This window comes from Macaca nemestrina, chromosome 20, assembly GCF_043159975.1.
Source record: "Macaca nemestrina isolate mMacNem1 chromosome 20, mMacNem.hap1, whole genome shotgun sequence".
Classification (NCBI taxonomy): domain Eukaryota; kingdom Metazoa; phylum Chordata; class Mammalia; order Primates; family Cercopithecidae; genus Macaca; species Macaca nemestrina.
Genome location: NC_092144.1, coordinates 49,573,988 through 49,592,304, shown reverse-complemented (window position 1 = coordinate 49,592,304; position 18,317 = coordinate 49,573,988). Strand labels below are relative to the sequence as shown.

The 18,317-nt window shown below is 53.5% G+C and overlaps 1 protein-coding gene across 1 annotated transcript; it reads left to right on the top strand.

Annotated features, from left to right (window-relative positions):
* Positions 1–3,889: 3,889 nt before the first annotated feature.
* LOC105495340 (homeodomain interacting protein kinase 4) lies at positions 3,890–17,894 on the top strand. The gene is made up of 4 exons (XM_011764745.2): positions 3,890–4,646; positions 13,248–13,604; positions 15,901–16,746; positions 17,395–17,894. Exons 1-4 carry the CDS (start codon positions 4,182–4,184, stop codon positions 17,575–17,577), a joined length of 1,851 nt encoding a protein of 616 aa, XP_011763047.1. The 5' UTR covers positions 3,890–4,181; the 3' UTR covers positions 17,578–17,894.
* Positions 17,895–18,317: the final 423 nt, after the last annotated feature.

Sequence of the window (18,317 nt, the reverse complement as noted above, 5' to 3'; positions counted from 1 at the left end):
GCTGTGTATTCGTCTCCTCTGTGTGCATGGGGGTGGGGAGGGGCAGGAGTGGGTATAGGGAAGATGCAGAGAAGGCAGTCTCCAAAGAGGAGGTTCTAGGGGTCACTTGAGCCTGGCCTGAGGGGAACCTCTGGTGTGAGGGGAAAAACAGGTCATACCTGGTCTGAGAAGAGTCAGGGCGGGTTGGGCGCAGTGGCTCACACCTGTAATCCCAGCACTTGGGAGGCCAAAGCAGGAGGATTGCTTGAGCCTAGGAGTTTAAGACCAGCAAACACAGAGAAACCTCATCTCTACAAAAAATAGCCAGGCATGATGGCCTGTGCCTGTAATCCCAGCTAGTCAGGAGGCTGAGGTAGGAGGATCACTTGAGCCCGGGAGGTCGAGGCTGCAGTGAACCATGATGGCGCCCCTGCACTCCAGCCTGGGCAACAGAGCCAGACTCTGTTTCAACAAAAACAACAACAAAGAGTCAGGGTGGCCTTGGGGCAGGCCCTGGTGGGAGGGGAGCCCTTGAGAATTCCCAGCCCTTGAGAATTCCCAGGGGTTGTTAAAGAGGACTCTGGGACATTCCCTGGCAGAGCACAGATTCGGGACCCCTCTGCCAGGGAGCCTGCCTGTCCTGGGGGACCCACTCCTACCAGGCTGGTTGCTCCCCACCTGCCCTCTGCCAGCGTGGGCACTTCTGCACATCCTGGCCTTCTGTTTGCTGTCTGGCTGGTTTGACTGCCTTGTCCACTCTGGCCCCACCCAGGAAGGCAGCTCCTGCTCCCCTCTTCAGGATCTGGGTTCAAAGCCTCTACCCCAAACACACAGCTGCCTCTTGGAACTAGGTCCCAGGGTCCTCAGCACCCGTCAGTGCTGGTCTCAGCTCCCAGGGACCATGGGCCATCCATCCCTGTCATCCCAATTCAGGATCTAAGTCCCCAGGCTCCCACCAGGGCCTCCAGCCTCCTCCACGTCCTCTCTCTGATGTCCCACACTGGACTAAGGAGACTCAACATCCAGTCCTGAGTCTCACCCCGACAGCCCCCCACTCTCGTCACATCTCCCTATCCTGTCTCATTGGATGAGGGGCCTGGCAGAATCCCCCACTCACTTGAGTACCTTGTCCCTTCAAGCCGGCCCTCCTTGGGTCACTGTCTCACCACACACTTTTCCTTTGCTCCCACCAAATATGGCGGGAGTTATCTACGCTCATGGTGCACACCCATTTCCAAGATCCCAACATTTGGGATTTTCCTCCTACCTTGTCTGTGTCAGCAGTGACCTCCCCGTGGCCATACCTGGGGGTTTCCTTTGTCTCTCTTTTCCTGACTCTTCAAGGCCCCTTCGATCTTCCTGACACCTGCTCCTCTCTTCCCCACACCTCTCTCTCCCCGTGCTCCTTGGGCACTCGAGGTTCCTCCCGGGCCCTTGTCCGCCCCCACACCCTCCCTGGGGTGCGTCACCACCCCCCCAATGGCTTCTACGCCTCCTCTCTGTGCTGACAACTCCCAGACTCTCTCCTGCATCCCTTTGGGGACCCAGCAGCTTCTGCACGCCTTCCCGGGAGGTCTCCCGGTCTTTAGGAGGTTGTGTGGGTGGTGGTTCAGAGCTTGGTGCTGGAACCAGGCTGCTCAGGGTCAGAGGCTGTTTCTGGCAGTCACTTGGGTGACCTTAGGCATTTTATTTTATTTTTTATGTATTTATTTTAACTTTTTGAGACAGAGTCTCACTCTGTCGCCCATGCTGGAGTGCAGTGGTGCAATCTTGGCTCGCTGCAACCTCCGCCTCCCAGGTTCAAGCGATTCTCATACCTCAGCCTCCTGACATCAGCCTCCAGAGTAGCTGGGACTACAGGTGTGCACCACCACGCTCAGCTAATTTTTGTATTTTTAGTGGAGATGGGGTTTCGTCATGTTAGCCAGGCTGGTCTCAAACTCTTGACCTCGGGTGATCTGCCCACCTTGGTCTCTCAAAGTGCTGGGATTACAGGCGTGAGCCACCGCTCCTGGCCAGGCACTTTAAAAACTTCTTTGTACTTTGATTTTCTCTTCCATAAAATCCCTACTTTGTATGTTGTAAGGATCAGATAAGACTTCTAAAGCACTTCATCCTTGTTTAAATGTTTTGATGTTAAGTTTTCTTTTACTTCTTTTTTTTTGAGACGGAGTTTCCCTCTTGTTGCCCAGGCTGGAGTGCAATAGCGTGATCTTGGCTCACCGCAACCTCCACCTCCGGGGTTAAAGCGATTCTCCTGCCTCAGCCTCCTGAGTAGCTGGGACTACAGGCATGCGCCACCACACCTGGCTAATTTTGTATTTTTAGTAGAGACGGGGTTTCTCCATGTTGGTCAGGCTGGTCTGGAACTCCCGACCTCAGGTGATCCACCTGCCTCGGCCTCCCAAAGTGCTGGGATTACAGGCATGAGCCACTTGAGCCCGGCCCAGTGTTAAATATTCTAATTTGGCTGGAGTGGTGGCTCATGCCTACAATCCCAGCACTTTGGAAGGTTGAGGCAGGAGGATCACTTGAGGCCAGGAGGATCATTTGAGACCAGCCTGGACAACATGGTGAGACCCCATTTCTACAAAAAATTAAAAGATAAATAAAAATAAACACTGGTTTTTTTTTTTTTTTTTTTTTTTTTTTTGAGACTGAGTCTTGCTCTGTCACCCAGGCTGGAGTGCAGTGGTGCGATCTCTGCTCACTGCAATCTCCACCTCCTGGGTTCAAGCTGTTCTTCTGCCTCAGCCTCCCGAGTAGCTGGGACTACAGGCACCCACCACTATGCCCGGCTAATTTTTAGTATTTTTAGTACAGACAGGGTTTCACCATGTTAGCCAGGATGGTCTCGATCTCCTGACCTCATGATCTGCCCTCCTCAGCCTCCCAAAGTGCTGGGATTACAGGTGTGACCCACCGCACCCAGCCAAAAATAAATACATTTTCTTTTTTTTTTTTTTTTCGCTTTGTCGCCCAGACTGGAGTGCAGTGGCCGGATCTCAGCTCACTGCAAGCTCCGCCTCCCGGGTTCACGCCATTCTCCTGCCTCAGCCTCCCGAGTAGCTGGGACTACAGACGCCTGCCACCTTGCCCGGCTAGGTTTTTGTATTTTTTAGTAGAGACGGGGTTTCACCGTGTTAGCCAGGATGGTCTCGATCTCCTGACCTTGTGATCCGCCCGTCTCGGCCTCCCAAAGTGCTGGGATTACAGGCTTGAGCCACCGCGCCCGGCCTATAAATACATTTTCTAATTTGGCCTCAACATCTCCCCCAAGCTGCTCCTTATCCATGTCCATTTCTCAGGGACTGCCTCTGCATGTCAGAGCCTTGGGCCTGGTCTTAGACAGCTCCCGCCTTTCCCCCAACCTGTCAGTCTCACGGCTGCTCCTTCTGGCCTTGGGAGTGTCTCATTCACTGGCCTCGCCCTGCCCTCCCTAACCTCTCCCATCTGTGCCCTGTCCTGGACTCTTTCCCTGGCTTGGGGCTTCCACTGTTACCCGCTCCAACCTATCCTTTTTCATACAGTAACTTTCTGACACTCATATCTGACCCTGTCCTCCCCTGCTCAAAGCCCTTCTGTGGCTCCCCAGTGCCCTCAGAACAGAGTCCAAACTCCTTAGCCTGGCATTCAGGGCCTTTTATCCCTCATGCCACAGCAGTCACAGGCTGGGACAGGAGTTTTCTGAACACAGACACCCACACATGACATCTCCCAAGCTCAAGAAGCCCACCTTTCCTCACTCCTGCCTTATACCCATTCCTGTATGACCAAGGCCCACGATTAGACTCCCCTCTGTCAACACTTCACCTGTTTGGTCTTTGCAAGGTTCCACGACTGGGCGGGGGAGGGGGGGCCCAGCCCGGCACCCCACCCCCACCCCAGCTAGGGCTCAGGTCTCCAACAACAGAACCAGAGCCACTCAACAGCGCTGGAACCCATTCAGTGGGGCCTGGGGCCCCTCATCCCAAGCCAGGAGGGCTTTTGGGGAGGGGCGCAGCCCCTGGCAGACTGACAGTGTGGCCTGGGGATTTGGGGGTGCCAAGGAAGCAGGGGCCAGCCTCATAGGAGGAGGCACGAGTGCGGTTCTCTTTCCCCCACTGGGGGGCCTGCTGTGTCGGAGGCCAGGCGGGAGGCCTGGGCGGCAGAGCCAGTGGCGCAGGGGCCTGGGCAGGGCGGTGTCTGGCAGCGGGGGCACCATGGCTACCATCCAGTCAGAGACCGACTGCTACGACATCATCGAGGTCTTGGGCAAGGGGACCTTCGGGGAGGTAGCCAAGGGCTGGCGGCGGAGCACGGGCGAGATGGTGGCCATCAAGATCCTCAAGAACGACGCCTACCGCAACCGCATCATCAAGAATGAGCTGAAGCTGCTGCACTGCATGCGAGGCCTGGACCCTGAGGAGGCCCACGTCATCCGCTTCCTCGAGTTCTTCCACGACGCCCTCAAGTTCTACCTGGTCTTCGAGCTGCTGGAGCAAAACCTTTTTGAGTTCCAGAAGGAGAACAACTTCGCGCCCCTCCCTGCCCGCCACATCCGTACAGTCACCCTGCAGGTGCTCAGAGCCCTGGCCCGGCTCAAGGAGCTGGCAATCATCCACGCTGATCTCAAGCCTGAGAATATCATGCTGGTGGACCAGACCCGCTGCCCCTTCAGGGTCAAGGTGAGTAGGGGCCGTCTAGGGTGGCTGTGTCCCTAGTTCCTTGTCTTTTTCTCAGCTTCTTCCAGCCCTGGATGGGGTGTGTGTGTGTGTGTGTGTGTGTGTGTGTGTGTGAGACGGACTTTCATTCTGTTGCCCAGGCTTGAGTGCAGTGGCACAATCTCAGCTCACTGCAACCTCTGCCTCCTGGGTTCAAATGGGTTCAAGTGATTCTCCTGCCTCAGCCTCCCAAGTAACTGGGATTACAGGGATGCGCCACCATGCTGCCCAGCTAATTTTTTTTGTACTTATTGGAGATGGGGTTTCACCATGCTGGCCAGGCTGGTCTCGAACTCCTGACCTCAAATGATCCACCCACCTCGGCCTCCAAAAGTGCTGGGATTACAGGCATGAGCCACTGTGCCCAGCCTACTTTTTAAAAATTTAAGATATTTATTTATTTAGTTTCAGAGACAAGGTCTTGCTCTGTTGCCCAGGCTGGAGTGCAGTGGTACAATCATAGCTCACTGCAGCCTTAAACTCCTGAGCTCAAGCGATCCTCCCACTTCAGCCTTCCAATTAGCTGGGACTATAAGCACACACCACTGTGCCTGGCAAATTAAATTTTTTTTTTTTTTTTTTTTTTTTTTTTTTTTGTAGAAACGAGGCCTTGCTATGTTGTCCAGGCTGGTCTTGAACTCCTGGGCTCAAGCAATCCTCCTGCCTCAGCTTCCCAAAGCACTGAGATTACAGGCAGGAGGCACTGTGCCCAGTCTCTTCAGACACTAAGATTTCTCTTGTCTACCTCTGGGGCCTGAGGTCTTCCCAAGGCCCTGTCCATAACGGCTCTGCTCTGCCTTGCTCCTGGCCCCCAAATCCTCCCCATCTTCTTGTCCCAATTCTGATGTCTTCTCTGTCCCAGACCTGAGCCTGAGGTCTCCCCTGTTCCCTTCCAGGCCCTGAGGTCTCCCTGTCCTGCTCCATTCTCAGCTCAGCTTCTCTGGCCTGGTCCTGTCCTTGTGGGGCTGACATTCTAGTGGGAGACAGAGGGTCACCAAGATAAATGAGTGAAATATGATAAGCAAGTGAGAAGCAGGGAGGAAGTGGATGCTGGGTGTTCATAGAGATGGGTGGTGCTGAGTGAGCTTTTAGACATGGTGGTCAGCTAGGCCTCACTGAGAAGGTATCTTTGAGGGAAATCCTGAAGGAGGGAGAAAGCTGTGTAGCCATCTGGAGAGAGAGCATCCAGGCAGAGGGAACAGCCAGTGCAAAGGCCCTGAGGTAGGAGTCTGTTCTCATGCTACTATAAAGAACTACCTGTAGGCTGGGCACAGTGGCTCACACCTATAATTCCAGCACTTTGGGAGGCCAAGGTGGGTGGATCACTTGAGGTCAGGGGTTCGAGACCAGCCTGGCTAACATGGTGAAACCCCATCTTTACTAACAATACAAAAATTAGTTGGGCATGGTGGCACACGTCTGTAGTCCCAGCTACTCGGGAGGCTGAGACAGGAGAATCACTTGAACACAGAGGTGGAGGTTGCAGTGAGCCAAGATGGTGCCACTGCCCTCTAGCCTGGGCAACAGAGTGAGACTCCATCTCAAAAGCAAACCAACCAACAAACAAACAAACTACCTGAGACTGGGTAATTTATAAATAAAGAAAAGGTTTAATTGACTCACAGTTCCTCATGGCTAGAGAGGACTCAGGAAACTTACAATCATGGTGGAAGGTGAAGGGGAAGCAAGGCATGTCTTTTTTTTTTTTTTTTTTGAGACGGAGTCTCGCTCTGTCGCCCAGGCTGGAGTGCAGTGGCCGGATCTCAGCTCACTGCAAGCTCCGCCTCCCGGGTTCACGCCATTCTCCTGCCTCAGCCTCCCGAGTAGCTGGGACTACAGGCGCCCACAACCGCGCCCGGCTAATTTTTTGTATTTTTAGTAGAGACGGGGTTTCACCGTGGTCTCGATCTCCTGACCTTGTGATCCGCCCGCCTCGGCCTCCCAAAGTGCTGGGATTACAGGCGTGAGCCACCGCGCCCGGCCAGCAAGGCATGTCTTACATGGTGGCAGGAGAGAGAGCGTGCAGGAGAAGCTGCCACTTTTAAACCATCAGATCTCATGAGAATTCACTATCATGAGAACAGCATAGGGGAAACTGCCTTCAGGACCCAATCACCTCCCACCAGGTTCCTTCGGTGACATTTAGAGATGAGGTTTGGGCAGGGACACAGAGCCAAACCATATCAAGGAATGTGCCAATTGTATGCATTTGAAGAACACCGGGGAGGCCTGTGTGGCTGAAGCAGAGTGAATGAGGTGAAGAGGGAAAAAATGAGTCCAAGGAGGTGATGGGGCCAGGCATGCAGGGCCTTGTTGGTGGACTTTGGTTTTATTCCGAGGAAGATGGAGCCACAGGAGGAATCTAAGCAGAGGAGGACTCGGTCTGACTTAGAGAAACAAGCCTAAGCCTTGTTTCTCTGGCTGCATAAGGGGAGCAGACAGGGGTGGATTGGGCAGGAGCAGGAAGGCAGAGGGGTGACTGTGCTAGTCCAGGTGGGAGACGTGGTGATTGGGACCAGAGTCAGGGCAGTGGGAGCAGGAGACTTGGGTGGATTCTGGGTAGATTTTGGAGCTAGAGACAAGAGGATTTGTTGATAGATCTTACATGAAGGGTGACAGCGAGAGAGGAGTAGAGGGGGACAAAAGCCTGTTGGTCGAGCAACTGGAAGCATGTGTATTACTCATCATGGTCAGTTTGTCGATGAATAAACATTTACTGAATGCCTGCTTTGGGTCTGGCCTTGTGCTGGACACACATAGGCATCTCCTCCGTACTGTCACAGGCCCCTGGTGCTGACCCCTCTGTCCGCTTTTTTTTTTTTTTTTTTTTTTTTTTGAGACAGGGTCTGGCTCTTTCGCCCAGGCTGCAGTGCCATGGCACCTTCTCGGCTCACTGCAACCTCCGCCTCCTGGGCTCAAGTGATCCTCCTGCCCCAGCCTCCTGAGGAGCTGGGACTACAGGCATGCACCACCATGCCTAGCTAATTTTTGTATTTTTTTTTTTCTTTTTTTGAGACGGAGTCTTGCTCTTGCTCTTGTCACCCAGGCTAGAGTGCAATGGCATGATCTTGGCCCACTGCCTCTGCCTCCCAGGTTCAAGTGATTCTCCTGCCTCAGCCTCCTGAGTAGCTGGGATTACAGGTGCCCGCCACCCATACCCAGCTAACATTTTTTTTTTTTTTGAGACGGAGTTCCACTCTTGTTACCCAGGGGGGAGTGCAGTGGCACAATCTCAGCTCACTGCAACCTCCGCCTCCCACATTCAAGCAATTCTCCTGCCTCAGCCTCCCGAGTAGCTGGGATTACAGGCATCTGCCACCACACCTGGCTAATTTTTGTATTTTTAGTAGAGACGGGGTTTTACCATGTTGGTCAGGCTGGTCTCGAACTCCTGACCTCAGGTGATCCACCCACCTCAGCCTCCCAAAGTGCTGGGATTACAGGCGTGACCACCGCGCCTGGCCAACTTTTGTATTTTTTGGTAGAAATGGGATTTCATCATGTTGCCCAGGCTGGTCTCAAAGTCCTGAGCTCAAGCAATCTGCCCACCTTGGCCTCCCAAAGTGCTAGAATTACAAGTGTGCGCCACCACGCCCAGTCCTCTGTCTGCTTTTGAGTTTGATACTGTCTGGATGGGTCTGAACCAGGGGCACCCTGAGGGCAAGGCTGGGGCTGACTTAGTCATCACTGTGTCCCTGACATCTCCCAGCACTGCAGTCATGGAGCCAGTGCTAAATGAATGCTTGCCAGAGATACAGAGACACAGAGACAGAAAAAGGTGGATTATTCTGCCCCAAGAGGTGGAAGGACAGAGACCCAGGGAAGCAGGGACTTCTACAAACACAGCAGGGGACAGACAGGACAGATCCACAGCACCTGACCAGCATTATCACCCCCACTGTCTCTGTGGAATGAATGAATGAATGAATGAATGAATGAATTCCATAAATATGGATTAAGTACCCACGGTCACTTAGCCTCTTGGGTACTGACACCCTGGCACTCTGGGATCAGAACTGCAATTAATAACCATTTCATGATACTGCTTTCTGCAAGTAAAAGGTGAGAGATGGCTGGGCGGTGGCTCATGCCTGTAATCCCAACACTTGTGGGAGGCCGAGGCGGGTGGATCACCTGAGGTCAGGAGTCCAAGACCAGCCTGACCAATATGGTGAAACCTCGTCTCTGCTAAAAGTATAAAAATTAGCCGGGCGTGGCGGCGGGTGCCTGTAGTCCCAGCTACTCCAGAGGCTGAGGCAGGAGAATCACTTGAACCTGGGAGGCGGAGGTTGCAGTGAGCCGAGGATACGCCACTGCACTCCAGCCTGGGCGACAGAGGAAGTCCCTCTGTCTCAGAAAAAAAAAAAAAAGAAAATTAGCCAGGCATGGTGGCACATACCCTGGAATCCCAGTTAATTGGGGGGCAGAGGCAGGAGACTCACTTGAACATGGGAGGCAGAGGTTTTGCAGTGAGCTGAGATCACGCCACTGCACTCCAGCCTGGGTGACAGAGCTCAACTCTGTCTCACCAAAAAAAAAAAAAAAAAAAAAAAAAAAGTGAGAAATGGCTGAATGAAAGGCAGAAAAACTCAGAGAAGGAAACTGAGGCTGGCCAGGTGTGGTGGCCTGAGCCTGTAATCCCAGCACTTTGGGAGGCTAGGGCGGGTGGATCAACTGAGGTCAGAAGTTCAAGATTAGCCTGTCCAATATGGTGAAATCCCGTCTCTACTAAAAATACAAAAATTAGCCAGGTGTGGTGGGGTGAACCTGTAATCCCAGCTACTTGGGAGGCTGATGCAGGACAATCGCTTGAACCCGGGTGGGGGTGGAGGTTGCAGTGAGCCGAGATCACGCCACTGCACTCCAGCTTGGACAAAAGAGTGAAACCATCTGAAAAAGAAAAAGAAACTTAGGCCAAGAGAGAGTCACGGAGATTCAGAGTGAAAATGGCAGACAGCTCCACCAGAGGCATGGGGAGATACAAAGGCTTTGGGCGATTCGCGGTGTTGATTCTGCAGCTGTTGGTCAAAGCACCTGTCATGTGCCAAAGGCCTGTGACAGGTGTGAACAGTGCCTGATGAGGAAGACAGAAGAGGACCTGGACTTCAGGGAGGTGTCTTCCTAGTGGACGACACAGAGACAGAGATGGAAAGAGAGAGAGACACTGAGAGACAAGAGACAGGCAAGTGATGGAGAGGTAGATGCAAAGAAAGAACAAGAGAGGTACAAATGGCCAGGCACAGTGGCTCATGCCTGGAATCTCAGGACTTTGGGAGGCCGAGGTGGGAGGATTGCTGGAGCCTAGGAGTTCAAGACCAGCCTGGGTAACATGGTGAAAACCCATCTCTACTGAAAATACAAAAATTAGCCGGGCATGGTGGCATGTGCCTGTAGTCCCAGCCACTTGGGAGGCTGAGGCAGGAGAATCGCTTGAACCTGGAAGGTGGAGGTTGCCTTGAGCCGAGATCGCATGACTGTACTTCAGCCTGGGTGACAGGGTGAGCCACTGTCTCAGAAGAGAGACAGAGAGATACAAACAAGAGATGGAAATAGAATGAAGGATTACAAAGCCCATTCATTCATTCATTCATTCACTCATTATTTACTGAGCCCCTGCTGTGTGCCAGGTACTGTTCTAGGCATCTAGGGATACGGTATTGAACAAAGTGGATATAATCTTTGCCCTCGTGGGACTGACATCCTAGCTGGGGAGAGAAATGCTGAACTTGATAAGGAAGTAGACTAGGGCCAGGTGCGGGGCCTCATGCCTATAATCCCAGCATGTTGGGAGGCTGAGGCAGGAGGATCACTTGAGCCCAGGAGCTTAAGACCATCCTGGGCAACATAGTGAGACCCATCTCTATCTCTACAAAAAGTTAAAAAATTAGCTGGGTATGGTGGTGTGTGCCTGCGGTCCCAGCTACTCAGGAGTCTGAGGTGGGAGGATCTCACGAGCCCTGGAGTTCGCAGCAGCAGTGAGCTATGATGGAGTCACTGCACTCCAGCCTGGGTGATAAAGCAAGACCCTGTCTCTAAAAAGAAAAAAAAGGGCTGGGTGCAGTGTCTCACGCCTGTAATCCCAACACTCTGGGAGGCCGAGGCAGGCAGATCACCTGAGTCAGGAGTTTGAGACCAGCCTGGCTAACATGGTGAAACCCCGCCCATCTCTACCAAAAATGCAAAAGATTAGTGCTTATAATTCCAGTGACTCGGAGGCTGAGGCAGGAGAATCGCTTGAACCCAGTAGGTGGAGGTTGCAGTGAGCCAAGATCACACCACTGCTCTCCAGCCTGGCCGACAGAGCGAGACTCCATCACAAAAAATAAATAATTAAAAATAAAATTAAGGCCGGGCGCGGTGGCTCAAGCCTGTAATCCCAGTACTTTGGGAGGCCGAGACGGGTGGATCACTAGGTCAGAAGATCGAGACCATCCTGGCTAACACGGTGAAACCCCGTCTCTACTAAAAAATACAAAAAACTAGCCGGGCGAGGTGGCGGGCGCCTGTAGTCCCAGCTACTCAGGAGGCTGAGGCAGGAGAATGGTCCGAACCCGGGAGGCAGAGCTTGCAGTGAGCTGAGATCCGGCCACTGCACTCCAGCCTGGGCGACAGAGCGAGACTCCGTCTCAAAAAAAAAAAAATAATAAAATAAAATAAAATAAAATAAAATAAAAATTAAAAATTAAAAGATATAGTGTGTGAAATGGCATTAAGAGCGATGGTGGGGCTGGGTGCGGTGGCTCACGACTGTAATCCCAGCACTTTGGGAGGCCGAGGCGAGTGGATCACCTGCGGTCAGGAGTTTGAGACCAACCTGGCCATCATGGCGAAACCCCGTGTCTACTAAAAATGTAAAAATTAGCTGAGCATGGTGGCAAGCGCATGTAATCCCAGCTACTTGGGAGGCTGAGGCAGGAGAATCACTTGAACCTGGGAGGCGGAGGTTGCAGTGAGCCAAGATTGCACCATTGCATTCCAGCCTGGGCGATGAGCAAAACTCTGTCTCAAAAATCTTCATCTCAAAAAAAAAAAAAAAAAAAAAAAGATAAAAGGAAAAACAGGGGCCTGGCAGAGGGATAGGAAGGGTGGGGGCTGATGCTTTAACAGAATGATTAGGGGAAGCCTCACTGAGAAGGTGATCATTTTTTTTTATCCTCCCTTTCTGCTTTTGATAGAAACGTGACATTTGAGTAAAGACCTGAAGGAGGTGAGGCAGGGACCCCTGTGCTCATGCAGGGAAGAGCATTTCAGACAGAAGTAACAGCCAGTGCAAAACCCTGAGCTGGGAATGTCTGATTTATTCAAGGAATAGTGAGGAGGCCCTTGTGGCTGGAGGAGGGTGAGTGACGGGGAGAGTGGGAGATGTGGCAGAGAGGTGACAGAGCAGACGTTGGAGACCTGTGGGCCACGGTGAGGACCTTGGCTTTTGTCACAGGATGTGACTGTGAGCAGGGGAGGACCCAATCTATCCCAGGCGACCACAGGATCCCCCTGGACGTTTGTGAGAGACAGACTAGTGGGCAGAGGAGAGGAGCAGGGAGACCAGCGAGGAGGCCCCTGTGTCAGTCTAGGTTGGAGAGGATGTGGGATAGGACCAGGGTGGGGGCTGTGGATGGCATGCAGAGCGAGCAGATTCTAGATCTGTTGGCTGATGGACAAGGTGTGGGGTACAAGAGGAAGAGTAGGGTCCTAATCCTCCTATGCATAGTTCTAGTGGAGAGAAACAGAGACAGAGTCAGTCACTTGAACCAGACACAAAGACTGGAAGAGACAGAGATAGCGACTTAAGAACTATGACCACAGCTGAGTGAGGTGGCTCATGCCTGTAATTCCAGCTAGGGAGGCTGAGGCGGGTGGATCATCTGAGGTCAGGAGTTCGAGACCAGTCTGGCCAACATGGTGAAACCCCGTCTCTACTAAAAATACAAAAATTAGCAGGGCATGGTGGTGTGCACCTGTAGACCCAGCTACTGGGAGGCTGAGGCAGGAGAATCACTTGAACCCAGGAGGTAGAGGTTGCAGTGAGCCTACATTGTGCCACTATACTCCAACCTGGGCAACAGAGTGGCACTTGGTCTCAAAAAACAAACAAACAAACAAACAAAAAACAACAACAAAGGCTGGGCGCAGTGGCTCACGCCTGTAGTCCCAGCACTTTGGGAGTTCGAGGCGTGTGGGTCACCTGAGGTCGGGAGTTCGAGACCAGCCTCGCCAACATAGTGAAATCCCAACTCTACTAAAAATACAAAAAATTAGCCAGGCGTGGGGGCGGGCGCCTGTAATCCCAGCTACTCAGGAGACTGAGGCATGAGAATCGCTTGAACCGGGGAAGTGGGGGTTGCAGTGTGCCGAGATAGTGCCATTGCGCTCCAGACTGGGCAACAAGAGCCAGACTCTGTCTCAAACAAACAAAAACCAACAAAGCGGCTAAAGAGTCACAGACCCAGAGACGGCCAGAGTCAAATAGCAGATGCAGGAATATGCCAGGTGAGAGATGCCGGGGGTGGCCCGGCTGGGCTGTCCCTGCACTTGACCTGCCCACTCGCCCTCTTCTCCACCCGACAGGTGATTGACTTCGGCTCTGCCAGTATTTTCAGCGAGGTGCGCTACGTGAAGGAGCCATACATCCAGTCGCGCTTCTACCGGGCCCCCGAGATCCTGCTGGGGCTGCCCTTCTGCGAGAAGGTGGACGTGTGGTCCCTGGGCTGTGTCATGGCTGAGCTGCACCTGGGCTGGCCCCTCTACCCCGGCAACAACGAGTACGACCAGGTGCGCTACATCTGCGAAACCCAGGGCCTCCCCAAGCCGCACCTGCTGCACGCCGCCCGCAAGGCCCACCACTTCTTTAAGCGCAACCCCCACCCTGACGCCGCCAACCCCTGGCAGCTCAAGTCCTCGGCTGACTACCTGGCCGAGACGAAGGTAAGGGAGAAGTTGGGTGAGGGCAGTCAGTGTGGGGGCTGTTACATGAAAAAAAATCTAGGATGGGCGACGTGGCTCACACCTGTAATTCTAGCACTTTGGGAGGCTGTGGTGGGAGGACCCCTTGAGCCCAGGGGTTTGAGACTAGCCTAGGGAACATAGTGAGACCTCCTCTTTATAAAACGTGGAAAAAAAAAATTAGCTGGGCGTGGTGGTATGGGCATATTGTCCCAGATACATGGGAGGCTGAGGCAGAATTCCTTGAGCCTGGGAGATCCAGGCTACAGTGAGCTGTGGTCATGCCACTGCACTTGAGCCTGGGTGATAGAGCAAGACCCTGTTTCAAAAAGAAAAATAAAAGAAAAATCTATCAGACCAGAAGAATAGAGTGAAAAGAATAAAAAACAAAATAAAAGAAATTTTTTCTTCTTTTTTTTTTTTTTTGAGAGGGAGTCTCGATCTGTTGCCCAGGCTGGACTGCAGTGGCGTAGTCTCGGCTAACTGCAACCTCTGCCTCCCGGGTTTAAGGGATTCTTCTGCCTGAGCTTCCTGAGTAGCTGGGACTACAGGCACTCGCCATCACACCTGGCTAATTTTTTGTATTTTTAGTAGAGATGGGGTTTTACCATGTTGGCCAGGCTGGTCTCAAATACCTGACCTCATGATCCACCCGCCTCGGCCTCCCAAAGCGGTGGGATTACAGGCATGAGCCACTACGCCCAGCCAAAAAAATATTTTTTTAATATTTGAAAAAAATTATTTCTGGGCTGAATCTCAGTGAGAACTGGAGCTTGGGGGTCAGCCTAGGGCATTTTCACAGCAAGAAAGAGCTGGGTGAGATCAAATGTGGGACTCAGCTGCTGCAGCAAGATAGATCTGGGGGAGACACTGCAGGGAGAATTGGATGTTTGGAAGTCAGATGTGAAGGCTGCTCTGGCAAGAGGGATCTGGGTCATACTACAAGTGTGACAGGAAGATTGGGGCGGCTTCTCTGCCAGCTTCAGCTCTGGGGTCAGCAACTTGTGTGGCAAGAGGGATGAGACCACGGAGAAAAAATGAGGACTGAGACTGGCTGTGAGAATTGCAAAAGAGGCCAGGTGCAATGGCTTATACCTGCAGTCTGAGCACTTTGGTGGGGCCAAGGCAGGAGGATCGCTTGAAGCCATTCTGGGTGACATAGCAAGACTGCGTCTCTAGAAAAAAAATTTTTTTAATTTAGCCAGGCATGGTGGCACACACCTGTAGTTCCAAGCTACTTGGGAGGCTGAGGTGGGAAGATCACTTGAACCCGGGAGTTGGTGGTTGCAGTGAGCTGTGATTGCACCACTACACTCCAGTATGGGTGACAGAGCAAGATCCTGTTTAAAAAAAAAGGATCTGAGGCCAGGCGCAGTGGCTCACACCTATAATAATCCCAGCATTTTGGGAGGCCAAGGCGGGTGGATCACCTGAGGTTAGGAGTCTGAGACCAGCCTGGCCAACATGGTGAAACTCTGTCTCTACTAAAAATACAAAAATTAGCTGGGCATCGTGGTGGACACCTGTAATTCCAGCTGCTTGGGAGGCTGAGGCAGGAGAATCGCTTGAAGTTGGGAGGCAGAGGTTGCAGTGAGCTGAGATTGTGCCATTGCACTCCAGCCTGGATGACAAGAGTGAAAATCTGTCTCAAAAAAAAAAAAAAAAAAAATTTCTGAGTGAGACCTCAGGTGAGTCTAGAGGTTTGGGGCAGCAGCCAGTCTGCTACCTCTACGGCTTTGCCCCTCCAATCTGTGCAGCAAGAGCCTGGGACTAGGAGTTTGAGGTCACAAGTCCTGATTTCACAGCAAGAAGGGTCTGGATGGGACCACAGGTGAGACTAAAAGTTGATGGCAGTTCCATAGCAGGGAACTAGTTCCATAAACTAGTGTAGCAAGAAGGGTCTGGGTTCCACCACCAGGAGGCCTGGGATCAAGCGTGGAGCTGTGGCAGTAAGAGGGACCTGGATTTGATTCCAGGGAGGACTAGAGATTCCGGGCAGCCCCTCTGCTAGCTGCTGGTAGGGGCTGCACCCATGGTGCTGGGGTGGACTGGAGGTCTGGGGCAAGGGGTGGAACTTGGACCAGTGAAAGCTTTGGGTTAGATTAGAGGGGCTTGGGTGTGACGGATCCAGGGTGGCCCTCCTAGCAGCCAGAGAGCTCCAAGACAGATCATGGGCAGACCTGGAAGTTGGGGCTACATGTGGGTGCCACAGCAGGAGTGCTCAGGGCCCTAGCCCTGCACAAGGGTCAACCTTGCTCCCTTCTCCATGCCCCGCCAGGTGCGCCCACTGGAGCGCCGCAAGTATATGCTTAAGTCCTTGGACCAGATCGAGACAGTGAATGGTGGCAGTGTGGCCAGTCGGCTGACCTTCCCCGACCGGGAGGCACTGGCAGAGCACGCCGACCTCAAGAGCATGGTGGAGCTGATCAAACGCATGCTGACCTGGGAATCACATGAACGCATCAGCCCCAGTGCTGCCCTGCGCCACCCCTTCGTGTCCATGCAGCAGCTGCGCAATGCCCACGAGACCACCCACTACTACCAGCTCTCGCTGCGCAGCTACCGCCTCTCGCTGCAGGTGGAGGGCAAGCCCCCCGCGCCTGTCGTGGCTGCAGAAGATGGGACCCCCTACTACCGTCTGGCTGAGGAGAAGGAGGCTGCGGGCATGGGCAGTGTGGCCAGCAGCAGCCCCTTCTTCCGAGAGGAGAAGGCACCAGGTATGCAAAGAGCCATCGACCAGCTGGACGACCTGAGTCTGCAGGAGGCTGGGCATGGGCTGTGGGGTGAGACCTGCACCGATGTGGTCTCCGACATGATGGCCCCCCTCAAGGCAGCCATCACTGGCCGCCACATGCCCGACTCAGGCCCCGAGCCCATCCTGGCCTTCTATAGCAGCCGCCTGGCAGGCCGCCACAAGGCCCGCAAGCCACCTGCGGGTTCCAAATCCGACTCCAACTTCAGCAACCTCATCCGGCTGAGCCAGGTCTCGCCTGAGGATGACAGGCCCTGCCGGGGCAGCAGCTGGGAGGAAGGAGAGCATCTCGGGGCCTCTGCTGAGCCACCGGCCATCCTGCAGCGAGATGGGGATGGGCCCAACATTGACAACATGACCATGGAGGCTGAGGTGAGCCTGGTGCATTTAGGATACGATTAGGGTGTGAGGAGGCTCAGCACACACTCACCCACCTTAGGATAAGATTAGGATGTGAGGAGGCTCAGCACACTCAACCCACATGCAGGATATGATTAGGGTGTGAAGAGGCTCAGCACACACTCACCCATGCTCAGGTTACGATTGGGGTGTGAGGAGGCTCAGCACACACTTACCCATGTTCAGGATATGATTAGGGTGTGAGGAGGCTCAGTACACACCTAATACCGCCAAGATATGGTAAGGCTCAGCACATACTCAGCTATTTCCAGGCTGTGACAAAAACTCAGGGCACAGTAATCTACTTATAAGAAGTGATAAAGAGCCTGGGCAACATAGTGAGATCCCGTCTGTACCAAAGAATTAGAAATATTAGCTGGTTTTGGTGGCATGCATCTGTAGTCCCAGCTACTCAGGAGGCTGAAGTGGGAGGATCACTTGAGCCAGGGAGGTCGAGGCTGCAGTGAGCTGTCATCGCATCACTGCAAAGAGGCGATAAAGGCCTAGCACTGGTAAGACCCTAGCACGTGCTCACCCTCATCAGGCGGAGCTGACAGAGGCTCAGCAGACACTAACACACTAACACTGCTTGGCTGATGCCCCTCTCCTCTTCCCCCACAGAGGCCAGACCCTGAGCTCTTCGACCCCAGCAGCTGTCCTGGAGAATGGCTGAGTGAGCCAGACTGGACCCTGGAGGGCGTCAGGGGCCCACGGGCTCAGGGGCTCCCACCCCGCCGCTCCCACCAGCATGGTCCGCCCCGGGGGGCCACCAGTTTCCTCCAGCATGTCACTGGGCACCACTGATGGTGATTCCACCCCTGCCCATCACTGAGGGCTGCGCTAGCTGAGCTGGCATCCCCTCCCAACCTGAACTGCTCCTCAGAGCCATCTCCCGAACCCACAAATTATTCTTACAGAAAGATAGTTATCTGGAAATTCCCATTCCCCGTCTGCGGTGCGGTGCGTGCCTGCACACTTCTCTTAAACACAGCAGAGCTTTGGAGTCTGGCCCATGCTCCTTGGCCAGAGGGACAGCAGGAAGGGGGGGCTGCACCCCGCTGGCCCTGCGACCGCCCTCGGCCCTGCTGCCTCTGTCTGTTTCAATATAGAACTGTTCAGCAGTCCTGCTTCAAGCCTGCTCTCACTGCCTGGGGCTTGGACTGGCCCTGGGGGGAATGGGGGCTCCAGGCTGGCACCCAGTGACTCGCTCTGCGATGCTGGGCCCAGTTGACCACTGGCTTAGGCTGGAGCCTGGGCTGCTGTCACACTACGAGGGAAAAGCTGTGCTTGGTTGACTAACCCACGTCCTAAATATGCTATGTACTTGGCACATTGGGAATCCACCCTCGGAACATGCATGTGTTCAGTATGTGTTAATCAAGTTTGCCAGACGCTGGGGTCTCCTTATCTGTTGACCTGTCCTTCCTACATGTTTATGGGGTTGGCATGCACTCATCCGCATTTGGGACATGCTGGGTGGAAATCCACTTGGCAGGCCTAAATTCACACTTGGTGCACGCTCCGGTGCTCAGCCATGCTTGTTC

Excerpts from the sequence above, each read along its gene's own strand:
- LOC105495340 (XM_011764745.2), top strand. The coding sequence starts at position 4,182 with ATGGCTACCATCCAGTCAGAGACCGACTGCTACGACATCATCGAGGTC. Across the intron at positions 4,647-13,247 it reads GCTGCCCCTTCAGGGTCAAG|GTGATTGACTTCGGCTCTGC; the intron begins GTGAGTAGGGGC and ends TCCACCCGACAG. Across the intron at positions 13,605-15,900 it reads ACTACCTGGCCGAGACGAAG|GTGCGCCCACTGGAGCGCCG; the intron begins GTAAGGGAGAAG and ends ATGCCCCGCCAG.